The sequence below is a fragment of the Drosophila biarmipes genome, chromosome 3R (assembly GCF_025231255.1).
Source record: "Drosophila biarmipes strain raj3 chromosome 3R, RU_DBia_V1.1, whole genome shotgun sequence".
Classification (NCBI taxonomy): Eukaryota; Metazoa; Arthropoda; class Insecta; order Diptera; family Drosophilidae; genus Drosophila; species Drosophila biarmipes.
The window spans coordinates 16,862,416-16,875,305 of NC_066616.1; the positions used below are offsets into that span (position 1 = coordinate 16,862,416).

Here is a 12,890-nt window from a genome sequence, read left to right on the forward strand (position 1 = left end):
TTCTCGTGTGCTATTTGGGGTATTACACTAAATTCCTAAGATTTATATTTTTTGTTAGTTCTTCTTTTATACAAATTATTTGTATACTTAACTTAATACACTTTAAAAATCAGAAAAGCAAAGGGTTCGAAAAAAATGCATAATAAGGACTTTTAGCTCTCAAACTCTTAAAAGAACAAAATAAATATTCAACGATATTCTTAAACTAGAACATTTTTTTAAATTTAAAGCATTTAGCGATTTTAGAATATAACTATTATTATTATTATTCTTTTTTTTTATTTTAATTTAAAACCATGATTAAATATTTTGTTCTATAGAGTGTATCTGGAACCACTCCATGGATGTATTGTAAAACGGCACACATAAAGATACCGGATTTTTGTAGATACGGGATGCGGTCACATTCTTAGCGCCAGAGCTTTAAAAACACGCATTACTGAGTTTTTTCCAAATTAACTGCTAAAAATGCATAGAATACCACTGCCTTTGGTGCCAGACCCTAGTCCCGAGGCCTCTGAATATGTCACGATGTCAAAGGTCATGTGTCCGCGCAACCTGATGTAAGTACAAACGCTCTTCGGTCTAGGACCACGCAGGTTTCCCAGTCTTGCGAAATTCTGCTTATCCTGCTGCGAGGACCTCTAGGTCTCCAAAGATATCCCACCTAATACGTGCATTTTGTCCTATTTCAGAGAATGCGAGCTGTTCTTGAAGGTTTTGCGAAAGGAAACCGATGCAGTTTTCCTCGGCTTTTCCGAAAATGCTCAAAGTTGTCTCAACCTTTCCAAGGAGTGCATGCAGATGAAGAACCCCGTTGTGCTAAAGAAGGTATTTCCATTAGATATCTGATGAATTATCATGTTTTACTCCATTTATTCAGACTACGCAGAGTCTGGACGAGATCATATGCCGCGCACCCAGCGGCACCCCAGCATTCGTAGATGCTATTTTGGCTCGAAGTGTGCTCTATATGAAGACTAACCAGCATGCGGTAGGTCCTTTTGCACCAACAACTTTAAGGAACTATATAAACAACCCTACTCTATTATAAGAACGCCTGCCATGACTTGTTGTTTTACGAGTCCCTGGACGAAACTCTCAAGACAACAGAGGGAACTCTGGTCTCGCAGATCCTTCTTTGCATAAGCCTCTATATGAACCGGGAGTATCAAGCAGCGAAAGATAAATTGACTTTCCTAAAAGCACTCATTGGTAATATTACCTATATTTATTTATTATTTAAAAATTAAATGACTTTCTATTTCAGAACAAACTCCATTGTCTGAAAAAAATGGTGAGTATTTCGAGAATTTTACTTTTTAAGAATTCCACACTGGACATATAATAACAATTACTTTTTATATGTATCCCAGAAATTGGACAGTTTCTATGTCTTATACAACAATATGAAGAGCGAATCAGCCAAGCTAGGCGGAATGTTGAGTTAAGCGAGAAAGTGGAAAGCAAGGACTTAACGCCATTCAGGGGTTTCAAGCTTAAGCGGAAAATACCATTTGCCAGCCAAGCTTGTGAATACTTGTAAGTACTGAACGATCAACTTGACAGATGTTTAACTAATTTTCATATTCTTTCACAGCGAAAAATCCAAAGATAAGCCTGCCGGAGTCTTCGCCTCCGACGACATTCCCAAAGGAGAAATAGTTCTGGTCGAAAATCCTGTGTTCTTCCAGTTCAATGCTCCATTCCTGAACTGCGATCTGTGTGGCCTGCACCGGGAGCAGCTGTATACCTGTGATAACTGTCGTTTTAAGACCTATTGCTCAAAGGTGTGCATGGAGTCCGATGCGGAAGTCCATCAATTTGAGTGCTACGGTTATAAAATTGGCCTGATACCAATGCTAGAGGCATCGATACTGTTTCGATTGTTCCTTCAATCCGGGGAATATATACTTCCGGCTTTAGTTGACATGGCGATGGAGGGCGGGTAAGTAATGTGCCAATTTTCGTGGTCTACTCTTATCACAGTTCTATTATTCCGAAACAGAGTAATCAGTGATCCCCGTGACGCTTGGACGTTTATACAGGAGCATGCCCGGGAAGAGGATCAAGAATACAATCTTATTGGAGAATTACTTGCCACAGTACCGGACTATACACTGCTTACCAAAGAAAAGTATCAGAATATAGTAACCACAGCATTCCGTCTGTCTGTTTTTATCTACAGTGACCATGACCTCGCAGATAAATTCTTTTATTTGATGGCTCTTGGCAAAACCGACATGATTAATGTAATGTCGGCGATTCTTCTACGTTTGGGTGCTCACGTTCTATTAAATTCCCAGCGAGCTGAGCTCTACTATCCGAAACCCGGAGAAGGCATGAATGAAACTCATGAAGAATTTGGCAAGTGTGGCGCGCTTCCGACTTCCACTGACCGTATAAGCGCAAATGCTTTTAGTTACTATGGAGTAAACGCGATTTCAGATTTCGTAGACTGTTACAATAAGATTCACGATAGTCTGGATGAGTTCGAAAGTGAGCTTCAAGAAAAGTCTTCTAAGGATAGTCCAATCCTTCAGTTTGCTGATAAACTTCAGTCGATATGCATTCAAAAGTATGAAATTGATACTGTGGAAGATATCACAACTGCGGAAACCTTGCCTGCACACCAAGTAGATGAAATTTTTGATATCTTTAACACATCAAAACGGTGCCAGTTGCTGACAAGCTTTGCCAAATATTTTCACCAGTTTATTCATCAATATTTCAACAAAATCGAAAATACTTTTCAAGTAAAATCCACGTTTTGTGTCACTTTAAAAGCTTTTAAACACAATTGTGTGACTGAAAATGTGAAAGTCATGTGAGTATACTTATTTATTCTTTTTTCTTATTCATATAGATATGATCATTTTTTCAGTTCGCTTCCACAAGGAAAATTGGTTGGAGTTACGGAAAATGAGGTTTTTGCCGGTGAGGAATTAGTTGTTTGCCCCGATTTTCTCAGGCATCGCGATCAAAACATCTTCTTGGAGCTAGCACAATGCAAAGATTTAAATTGTTCCTCCAATCTTAATCGAGAACAATCAAGTGTAAGTAAAAAGTATTTTGTTTTTTTTTTTAAAGTTTACTTATTATTTTCACAAACTTTTGACTTTTAGCTTGAAAAGAAGCTTTCTCCAGAGTTTTTACGACATAACAAGGCATTCATATTCGCGATAAACAACGAAATTTCTACTTGGAAGCAGTCTAGACAAGGTTTGAATAAATATTTTTAATTTATATTGCGTTTTCTTTAATCTTCTTTGCGTTTATATTTCAGATGTAAAACTGCAACTAAATTTGTCCATTTTATACGGAACCTACAATAGTTTTCTGGCCTTGCATTGTGCCGAAAAGGATGAAATTCGTTTGTTGGGAGTACTTAAATTCTCTATGTTTTTAGCAATGAATGGTTAGTATTTTTAAAACTATTTGGTTTCTGCTGAACAAGTCTCTTTTCTCACTATATACAGGCTTTTTGCAACACGCCAGTGATAATATTTTGAAAATAGTTGAGTTAATTGAATTGGATGACATATATTTCAAAGATGTCCAAATCTACAGACAAGTTTTTCGTGTAATCAAGCGAATTATGGAACATTACATTGATATCATGTGAGTTTCAAATTCTAAACAGCTATTAACAGTTAAAAACTGACTATATATCTTAGGATTGATTGTCCGGATGTCGGTCCGGATTATCCCAAAATGGTCATCGTGAGCTGTTCATTGATTTTAAAAAGACTGCAGCTTCATACCGAAGCTTTGATTGATAACGAAGAGGCCTCATCGTTGTACACTGAGTACAGCACCTATCACTACAAGTGGAAGACAGTTCTTAGCTCCTATCTTCAAATGCCGCCAGGTTTAAGGAACTTTTTAACAGACTCCAAGAAGTGAGTTAATTTACAAACTGTTTTCAAACAAATGGAGTTTTTGTTACGTCCTATAAACATTGTGTTTTTTACAATCCTGTTAATCCTCACACAAGAAATCAAGAGAATGAACTATGTTTATTTTTTACTTGAATACAATCTAATACACATTCCAGTTAATTTATATATATGTTATAAATACAGAATGCCAAAAACTGATATTTGTTTAGGGTAATCATATGTTACACTCATATTTCTTACACTAGTTTGAGTTAATCATCAAAGAAAAAAAAGAACTATGAGTCAGAACTCGTTACTTAAAGCACTTCTTAATGATTTAGTTTTACCTGTTTTCATTGTTCATGCTTTTGGCAAAAATACAACAACCAATTCTTTTATCGTTTTGTATCAGCTGCGTTTAATAAGAACTTGACCATTGTATTTTTTTTGCGGATCGTGAACACGTTCCGGTCGACATTATTTGTTTTTGAAATTCACCCCCAGTAAAAGACTTCCGAATATTGGAAATTATGCTCGCATATTTCTGCACGTTCTTCAATCTAGCCGATCTTACCAAGAATTTCGCGTTGTATTATCACGTCGCCGGAGCTCGTAGATCGTGAGGCCCAGCAGCTGGCGGAGATCTATATATGGCCGCCCGACTGCTGGTGCTGCATTAAGGTTTGTTGTGTCGTCGGTGCTATGAGAGTGTTTCTGGTGGTTCTGAGTTCGCTGGCTGTGGCGGTGGCCACCAGGTGTCCATTTTCGTCCATGGAGCCCTTGTCCCGCTCCAAACGGAACGCCTTTGACATCCGTCCGGCGGTCAGTGATGGAAGTTTGGATGCTCTGATCAAGGACTTCATGCCTAAGTACAATTCCAACAGTGCACACAACAGTTGGGCCGCGCCTTCTGGTACTCGCCAGCCTTTAAGGTGCGGCATTCCGCCTCGCAACTGCCTGAATGATACCCGAAATCTGCACTACCGGACTTTGGATGGAGCCTGCAATAACCTGTTGTATCCGGAGTTTGGAATTTCGGTTTCGCCGTATCGCAGGCTCTTGCCTCCCCGCCAAGTGGAGCAGGCCCCGAATGCCCGTCTGATCTCCTTGTCCCTGTACGGCGAGCAGACGAAGAACGATCTGTTCCGCACCATGGCGGCCATGCAATGGGGTCAGTTCGTGGCCCACGACATCAGCCAGCTGAGCACTCGGGGAGCTCCCCTGGATTGCTGTGCTGAGCCACGTCATCCCCGCTGTCTGACCATCAGTCTGCCCCGTGGCGGACCCATCGCCTATCACACGGGCAAGACCTGCCTGCACTTTGCCCGCAGTGTGTCCGAAGCGGATGCCATTTGCCCCAAGACTGCATCTCCATATCCCGAGAAGCTGTCGGTGGCCACTGCCTACCTGGATCTCTCCTCGGTCTATGGCAATAACCCATCGCAAAACAGCAAATTGAGGCTGTTTAAGGGAGGTCTTTTGAAGACGAGCTACACGAATGGACAGCACTGGCTGCCGTTGAGCCAAAATGAGAATGGCGAGTGCGGGGTCAAGAGCGAATGCTACAGTATGCCGGACAAGCGTAACCGCTTCTCGCCCACCATAGCCCTGCTGCAGACTCTGCTGGTGCGGGAGCACAATCGCCTGGCCGAGAATCTGGCGCTAATTAACCCCGACCACGACGACGAGCGCATCTTCCAGGAGGCGCGCAAGATCAACATAGCCCAGTTCCAGAAGATCACCTACTACGACTGGCTGCCGCTGTTCGTGGGTCGCACTTATACCTACCTGAATGGGCTCGTATATCCAGTGGAGCCCACAGAGTATGTGAACGACTACGATGAGACGGTGAATCCTGCTGCCTATGCGGAGTTTTCTGCCGCTGCCTTCCGATATGCCCACACCCAGATTCCCGGCTGGTTTTCGTAAGTGTTTGATTTGATACATCATGGTTTACTTATTTAATATTACATTTATCAATTATAGGCTGGTTGCCCCCAATCGCAGCTCTAATCAAACCCTGCGCCTGAGTGACTACCTTGATCGAACGGAGACCATTCGCTTACTGCACAGCGGCGACAATTTTGATGCCCTATTGAGAGGTTTGGCCACTCAGCTGCACAAGCGCTCGGATGGTAACATCGACCGGGAGATCAAACACTACTTCAACCGCAAGGAGTTCGAGGACTACGGATCAGATCTGAAGTCCATAGATATCCAGAGGGCACGCGACTTCGGCTTGGCCTCCTACAACGATGTGCGAGAGTTCTGTGGACTGCGAAGGGCTGTGGATTGGGCGGACTTCGCTCATGAGATTCCGGGAGAGGTAGCTTATAGTGATAGTTTTTGTAAAAGGCAATACTAAACATTGTACTGCTCCAGAAAATTTCGCTGCTGCGTCGATTATACGCCACTCCGGATGATGTGGAGCTTAGTGTGGGTGGCACTCTCGAGTACCATGTTCCGGATGCTCTATTCGGACCCACTCTGTTGTGTGTGATAGGCAAACAGTTCCTAAACACACGACGTGGCGATAGGTTCTTCTTCGAGCGGGAGAGCGCAGGAGGTTTTACACGCGGTAAGTCGATAGTATTTATAAAGATAACAGCATTTTTATATACTTATTCCACAGCTCAACTGGCAGAGATTCGCAAGGTGAGCTTGGCCAGCTTGTTCTGCAGTAATGCCAACTATCTGCACTTAGTTCAGCCGAACGTATTTGTATTCCCCAACTCACAGTAAGTTCATACATATTTTTATTTTCGAAATATCCCCTTTATATATCATTTCTTTATCCTTAGCAACTTACTACTCAACTGCAATTTTATACCCCAAATCGATCTTAGCAAGTGGCAGGATCTCAGGCCTCAGCTTGTACACTAGTAGAATTGCTAGTAAATGTATCTGAAACAAATTAGCATGCCCAATTTGTTCTTTTAGATGCAAACATTTTTATTAATTTGCACTATCATGCTTTGCATCAAATATTTTTCACAATCAAATAACAAAGTTCATTTTGTTTTGAATTTGTGATCTTCTGTTAAAAATTAATTAATTATGAAACTCGCTCAAGATATTTATTTTATATTTACGGATAAGCTTCATGGGAATAAAAAGGATTGTTAAGAAAAGGGTATACAATTGCTGTTTTTTCTTGTTAATGATTATTTATAAGTTAATATCAAAGATTCATAGGTCTTTACGGAGCGGTGAAAAAGTTTATTATATTATTAACTTATAATATTAAACCTAGAAGCTCCAGCGATTGTTCCTTATATTCAAAGAAAAATATATTAAAATATTTAATAAAGTAAAAAGATATGACAAATTTTAAAATATTTTATGTGTTATTTAAAATGTAAACCACTTTTTCTACCTAAAGTGTACAAATTACGGATAGTTTTCTTTGTATAAACAAATGTACTAACATTGTGTAGTCCAATACTATCGTACTGCAAATATTTGCGAGCAACCACAAATAACGTCTAAGAAAACTTCCTCCAACTGGGCAAAGAAACGGTTTGCGGCGAGTATAAATTTGAAAAACGTTGGGATTGAGACGTAGTAAAACATCAACTAAGTCACGATGCAGTTCTCCGTCTTTCTGATGACCATCTTGGCTGCCCTGCTTATAGTGCTCTTCTCTCCGTCCACTGAGGCCATTGATCTTAGGCCGTATATCGAGTGCCTGTTGCGGAACTCACTGTGCCCGTGGGGTATCACAACCACATCAACCACGAAGAGCGAATAAGATAGTTCCTTGTCAACACAATGCGCATTTGAAAAAAATCTCTGGATTGTACATATATACAAAATATATATTTTGTATTGCATTAAAAAATAGAATTTCTTTCAGATAGGTTTTAGTTCTGAAAATCAGAGAACACTTTGTATATCAGCATTACCATTTAAAAAAGTAGTTTTTAATTTATTTAGAGTATCTTCAACATAACCTATTCTATCATTCCCTTTTTTTTATTAGTTATCTTTTCCCTCTGTCAGAACCATAACAATAATCGCAAATTTAAAGCGATATCTTTCCTAAAAATCGCACTATCCTCAAAAAACAACGCACGCGAAAGTCGTTGAAAGAGGAACTTATGTACAAGTCTTTCAATTATATTTTATGTGGGTTTTTATGGTTTGTCTCTCGGCACACGCACATGATTGGCTTCGATTGTAACTAAATCCCTGATTGCCTGATTTCGACCTTGAAGTGAAACTCGGTCCATATTTATGTGTTTATTATCCGACACGAGGGAAACATTTCGTTGCATACTTTCTGGCGGCCTGGCCCATGAAATTGCGGAACCGGAAACAACTAACGACGCGCTAGTGTTTGTTTAATTCCGTTTGTGTCGCATTTTATGGATGTATTTTATATGACCGATACTATATGGCCGAAAGTGTTTATGATCCACGGCCGGCGGAAGGACAAAGGACATCAAACACTGTTTTCGTGTTGACAATGTCTGACGTAAACAGGACACTTTCCCAAATTGTTTACGAGTGGAATTGATAGGGCTGTGTAACCGATTAGGAGGCCGCTCGAAAGTCAATCAGAATCACTCAAATGAGGCGTATCCAATACGCAAAAATGATGACGACATGTCATGGGGGCCTCATCCACACATGTAGGCGGCAGACCATGGGGACTGCATAAATTGCGATTCGGCATCGCTGAGTTATCGCCATCATTCGCACAACAAATGACAATATTTTGCAGCAGCCATGGCATTTCAAGTTGGGCACCAATAAGCTGCTGCCGCCATGACAACGATTTATCTTTATATGCCAGTATTTCGATTTGGTTTCGCTCGTAAATTGGCCGGGTCAGCATGCGATTTAAGGTCTACGTTAAAAATATCAGTTTGCCGGAATCTTTAAGAACCATTTAGCAGCCACACGCCAACGCCAAGGTCGCACAATTGACTTGTCTGGCCCGAGCAACTATTAATGCATTGTACGGGCGGCCAATTGAGACGAGATAATGAACAGCGGGCCGAATCAAGCAGACGGCCAACTTCTGGAACTGTAACAGCTGCAGGCGTCCAAATTGGCCTCCGACAGGAGTCGGTTACCAATGCAAGCCGTCTCCATCTCATTTGGCCTTTGTCTATGCCCCTGTGTGCCATAAAGTTTGCCCATGCCGCTGAGGTCGACACTCGAAGGAAGCAGGAGAGCTATATTTCTTTTAAGTGTTGATTTGATAAAAAAAATGTTTAAATTTGTTTTAGAAAATATTTACTTAAAGTATTATAATAACTATGCCATAAGATTATAGAACTTTCCCTCCAGTTTTTCCATTTTTAAGAATTGGTTTTAAGAATCTTTTCCCAAAAAGATATCCTTTCATAAGTAGTGAAATATTTATTTATATTTTAAAGTTTATATTCATTTTCCGAATATTTTAAAAAGTTTTTTGAGTGTATGATTAGTTGGCCCCGGGCCAAGCAAACTTATTTGTCTGTTCTAACGGCAAAGGGCGCAAAGCAAGTCATTTGTAATCAAAATAAAAGCGACTTCAAATTAAACGCTTTGCCATTTAAATTCACTAGAACTTGGACAGGCATACATCTTTGTTTAAGGCTTAGTTACAAACGATTGCATTTAAGATTTAGGGCTGTTAGGCTACTTTCTGTACATCTTTTTAATATTTGTGGTAGTAAGTTGACTTAGACCGTGATTACCATTCGTATGCACTCACATGCTGGTTGGTCAATAAAAAATAATTGCCTGCCCCCGAAACATCATAAAATCCTGATGTCCTTTGGGCGGACAGGATTGTCATTCTCACGTTCAAGTGTTTACTTTCGCTATCTTGCATCTGAAATGACAGTCGTATGGAATATTTTCCCAATTTGCTGCCGGGGCACTTTTATGACCGCAAAACCTGTTGAAGCGCACTGCAATGGCTTGAGAATAAAGTAAATTAATTGGCGACCTGGCGAAATTACTTCATTAGCTGCTAATTGAATTGGCTGTCTGCTGAATGGTGCTGTGGGAAATCAGCCGGAATTTCGCCGACCGGTCGGCCTCTCGACATGATTAATATTGCATTTTGTCAGTGGCGAGACAAAAAACAGAGCCACTTGGATGGATGGACCCGCAGACCTTGGGGTCCCTGGAATGAAAGGCAAAACAAGGGACCTGAAAAGACAGGATGTACCCGCGCTTATGTTGTATGAATAGAGTCTGCCTTTCCGGTCCGGCTCCTCCGCCCCGGCCTTTAATCTCAATTTCAACGGCAAACATTCAATCAACCCGAAGACAGGGTGCAAGCGGCTTTCGTAATTAAAGGCACATTAAACGCTCGTTAAAATTAAAGTGCCACTTAAGAGCCCGGTTCGGAAATATCTGCAGCGTTTCCATGGGCCCTCCTCCATTACAGGCAAGTTGCGACACTTAATGGACTACGCAAATCGAGAACTATCGGAAGTATTGAGCGCAATTAAAGCGGAAAAAACGATTAAATGGAGCGTGCAAGAGTGGGCTGTGAATATTTTTGCTCTCCAGAGCGGAGGTATTAAGTAAAGTACTTTGATAACAAGAAAAAACCTATATACCTATGTATACTTTATGTTTAGAATTTTTTATTTCTATAAATATGAAGGATTAAAAAATCTATAGTATAGGTAGATTAAAAATGTATCATCCCCTTGGCAACCCAAAAAAAACAAGCCATGTCGATAATATTATTTTTTGTTTAACAGCTTTGTTTATCCATAAACATTTCCTCGTTTTACTCATCTAACCAGTTGGTTTATTTATATTATTTAGGAATTTGCTAAAGTGCCTGTGTGTGAATGGCTCAATTCAAACAGAGCTAAAAGCCCTAACAACATAAATATCTCAATTGAAAAACACTTAAGCTCTTGAGTTTAGTGGTGTAGAAAGATACACATAAATACTATACTGGCATAGATTTCAAGCAACGAAAATTCAATTGTAAATATTCGAAATTCATTCACAATTTTTGGTACTCAAGTATTCTCTGTGCAAAATCACTTGATTGGATTATAGTTGAAAAAAGATTAAGGCTTTGAGTATGCCACTGATGCCACTACTCGTATCGTATGCCTGATCCTTGCTGGAAATCCCAAAAAAAAAATGCATAAAATTTATTCTGGCTTGTCGCTGGCCGTAAAATTGTTGGTAAAGAAGTGCCATAAAAGCCTTTAATGGCGCGACTGTCTGTAATTAAAATCCCACACGCGCTGTCGCTCTCATTCTCCTTCGGCCTGGGCATGCATGGCGTATACGTGATGTGAGTGAACTCCGAGCCGATGCGACTTTAAAATGCAGTTCAAGTGCCACAATTAAACGGCATACTTTTTGGTGGTCCCCATGATGGTTCCTTTTTGGTTTTTTGTTAGTTTCACTATTTACATGGCAGCTCGGAACATTGTCTGTGGCCGGAATATGGCTCTTGATTTATGGCCATTTGTTTTTCGCTTACCAAACAGGCTCATAAATACACAAAAAATGCGAAAACAAATAGCAAATAACGGGTAACAAATGGTGCTGGCCTAAATGGGGAAAAAGTTGATACAGTTTGTGTTATGCAATTGCCCAAAAATATCAAAGGGACACGAAGTTCGTAGCTAATTTAACTGCATTGCAATCATCGGGAAACTCGGTTCGTGCGCACGCTGCGTATACTTAATTTGCCTGTGGTAAATAATGGCAAAGCCATTGCATTTGGATTTTGTGATTGCGAGGAGCAATATCCGTTAACGCTTTTGCTAGCTCCCCTTGCAATCGCTTTTTTATGCCATGCGCCGAGCATTTGTCTTGGCCCGGCCTGAACGGGTCCGACACCCCGATAAGCTGCGTTTATTGGAAAAGTTTCGATGCCCATGGCTGGGGTGCCGCTTCGACACTTATTTGAATTTATTCCCCAACAAATTGTGCGGCATTTGCCACTGCGCCACTTGCATTTTAATTAGATGCAAGCCGCACGACCAGTACAAGTGCAATTAAAACTTATAGTGTCACACTAGGCGAAAACTTTTCTAATTATTATTACAATATGCCTAATAGATTCAAGAGTATGTAAACTAAATTTGTACTAAATCAATCGTTTTTATGGCAACGTTTTACATCTTATTTCAGCCTACTTGACTTTATTTATGTTTCTATAATTTTTAAAAATATTTTAACGGTGGGTTTGGTTATTGAAATCATTGAAACATCACAAAGTGCGACCTAGCAATTATAAAAATAAAAGAATAATTAAAAAAAAACCTTTACAGCATTCAACTTCTATCATTTAAATTTGGAGAAAAGTCATTCAATTATTTAAGTATTGAAGGATATCGCTCTCTATAATAAATAGTATAAGATAAGATTTATGAAAAATATTCTTAAATAAATGTTAATGAATAATTTTATCATAAAACCGAATAAGTATACTTTTTCCCAGTGGAAAACAAACGTCAGATCTGCTAGATTAACAGCTTTGGACTGGCCACAATGTGACACCTTCTGGTCACGCCTGTCCAGGCTGCTTGACAATTGTGGTGGGCGCTCCGTTTACGTAAAATTCATTAACATTTACACTCACTTCATTTTTAATGAACTGACAAATCTGTGCGGCTTCCCCGACCTCTCGCCAGGCCATAAATATGAATCCGCGCACACACGCAAATTTCGTTGCGGTCACATAAATCTTTTTCCAAAAAATTACACAGCAATACACCATGCGTATTTATATGCAAATTAAGATGTTTACAATATTCCCGCTGGCTACACTTTGATCTGGTCCAAAAATGCGATGCGATACTCGGAGGCGAAGGCGTTTGCTGCGATGCCGGCAAACAATGAATCATAATTTTATTTTATTGACGAATGAGGTATTTGACTCTTGCGCAGCGCCGTCTGCGTTTCCCATTCCACGAAAAAAATCGGAAAACAGGCATTTAAATATAGGACTGTACAACACAATTATGCTAGATTGTTTCTCAAGTGGCACTCTGAATGCTCTTCGAATAATTGAGAAGCCTACTG

At 40.0% G+C, this 12,890-nt stretch overlaps 2 protein-coding genes across 2 annotated transcripts; both read left to right on the top strand.

Annotated features, from left to right (window-relative positions):
- Window positions 1-395: 395 nt before the first annotated feature.
- LOC108031955 (uncharacterized) lies at window positions 396-4,309 on the top strand. Its single transcript, XM_017105743.3, has 13 exons — window positions 396-563; window positions 696-831; window positions 884-994; window positions 1,056-1,215; window positions 1,271-1,297; window positions 1,377-1,542; window positions 1,601-1,948; window positions 2,009-2,827; window positions 2,885-3,056; window positions 3,126-3,222; window positions 3,287-3,418; window positions 3,480-3,621; window positions 3,678-4,309. The coding sequence occupies exons 1-13, from the start codon at window positions 469-471 to the stop codon at window positions 3,904-3,906; spliced, it is 2,634 nt and encodes an 877-aa protein (XP_016961232.1). The 5' UTR covers window positions 396-468; the 3' UTR covers window positions 3,907-4,309.
- A 248-nt stretch (window positions 4,310-4,557) lies between these two features.
- LOC108031956 (peroxidase) lies at window positions 4,558-7,022 on the top strand. The gene is made up of 5 exons (XM_017105744.3): window positions 4,558-5,806; window positions 5,868-6,207; window positions 6,264-6,459; window positions 6,514-6,619; window positions 6,683-7,022. Exons 1-5 carry the CDS (start codon window positions 4,584-4,586, stop codon window positions 6,762-6,764), a joined length of 1,947 nt encoding a protein of 648 aa, XP_016961233.1. The 5' UTR covers window positions 4,558-4,583; the 3' UTR covers window positions 6,765-7,022.
- Window positions 7,023-12,890: the final 5,868 nt, after the last annotated feature.

Excerpts from the sequence above, each read along its gene's own strand:
- LOC108031955 (XM_017105743.3), top strand. The coding sequence starts at position 469 with ATGCATAGAATACCACTGCCTTTGGTGCCAGACCCTAGTCCCGAGGCC. Across the intron at positions 1,216-1,270 it reads TTTCCTAAAAGCACTCATTG|AACAAACTCCATTGTCTGAA; the intron begins GTAATATTACCT and ends TTTCTATTTCAG. Across the intron at positions 3,223-3,286 it reads TTGGAAGCAGTCTAGACAAG|ATGTAAAACTGCAACTAAAT; the intron begins GTTTGAATAAAT and ends TTTATATTTCAG.
- LOC108031956 (XM_017105744.3), top strand. The coding sequence starts at position 4,584 with ATGAGAGTGTTTCTGGTGGTTCTGAGTTCGCTGGCTGTGGCGGTGGCC. Across the intron at positions 5,807-5,867 it reads CAGATTCCCGGCTGGTTTTC|GCTGGTTGCCCCCAATCGCA; the intron begins GTAAGTGTTTGA and ends TATCAATTATAG. Across the intron at positions 6,208-6,263 it reads CTCATGAGATTCCGGGAGAG|AAAATTTCGCTGCTGCGTCG; the intron begins GTAGCTTATAGT and ends GTACTGCTCCAG.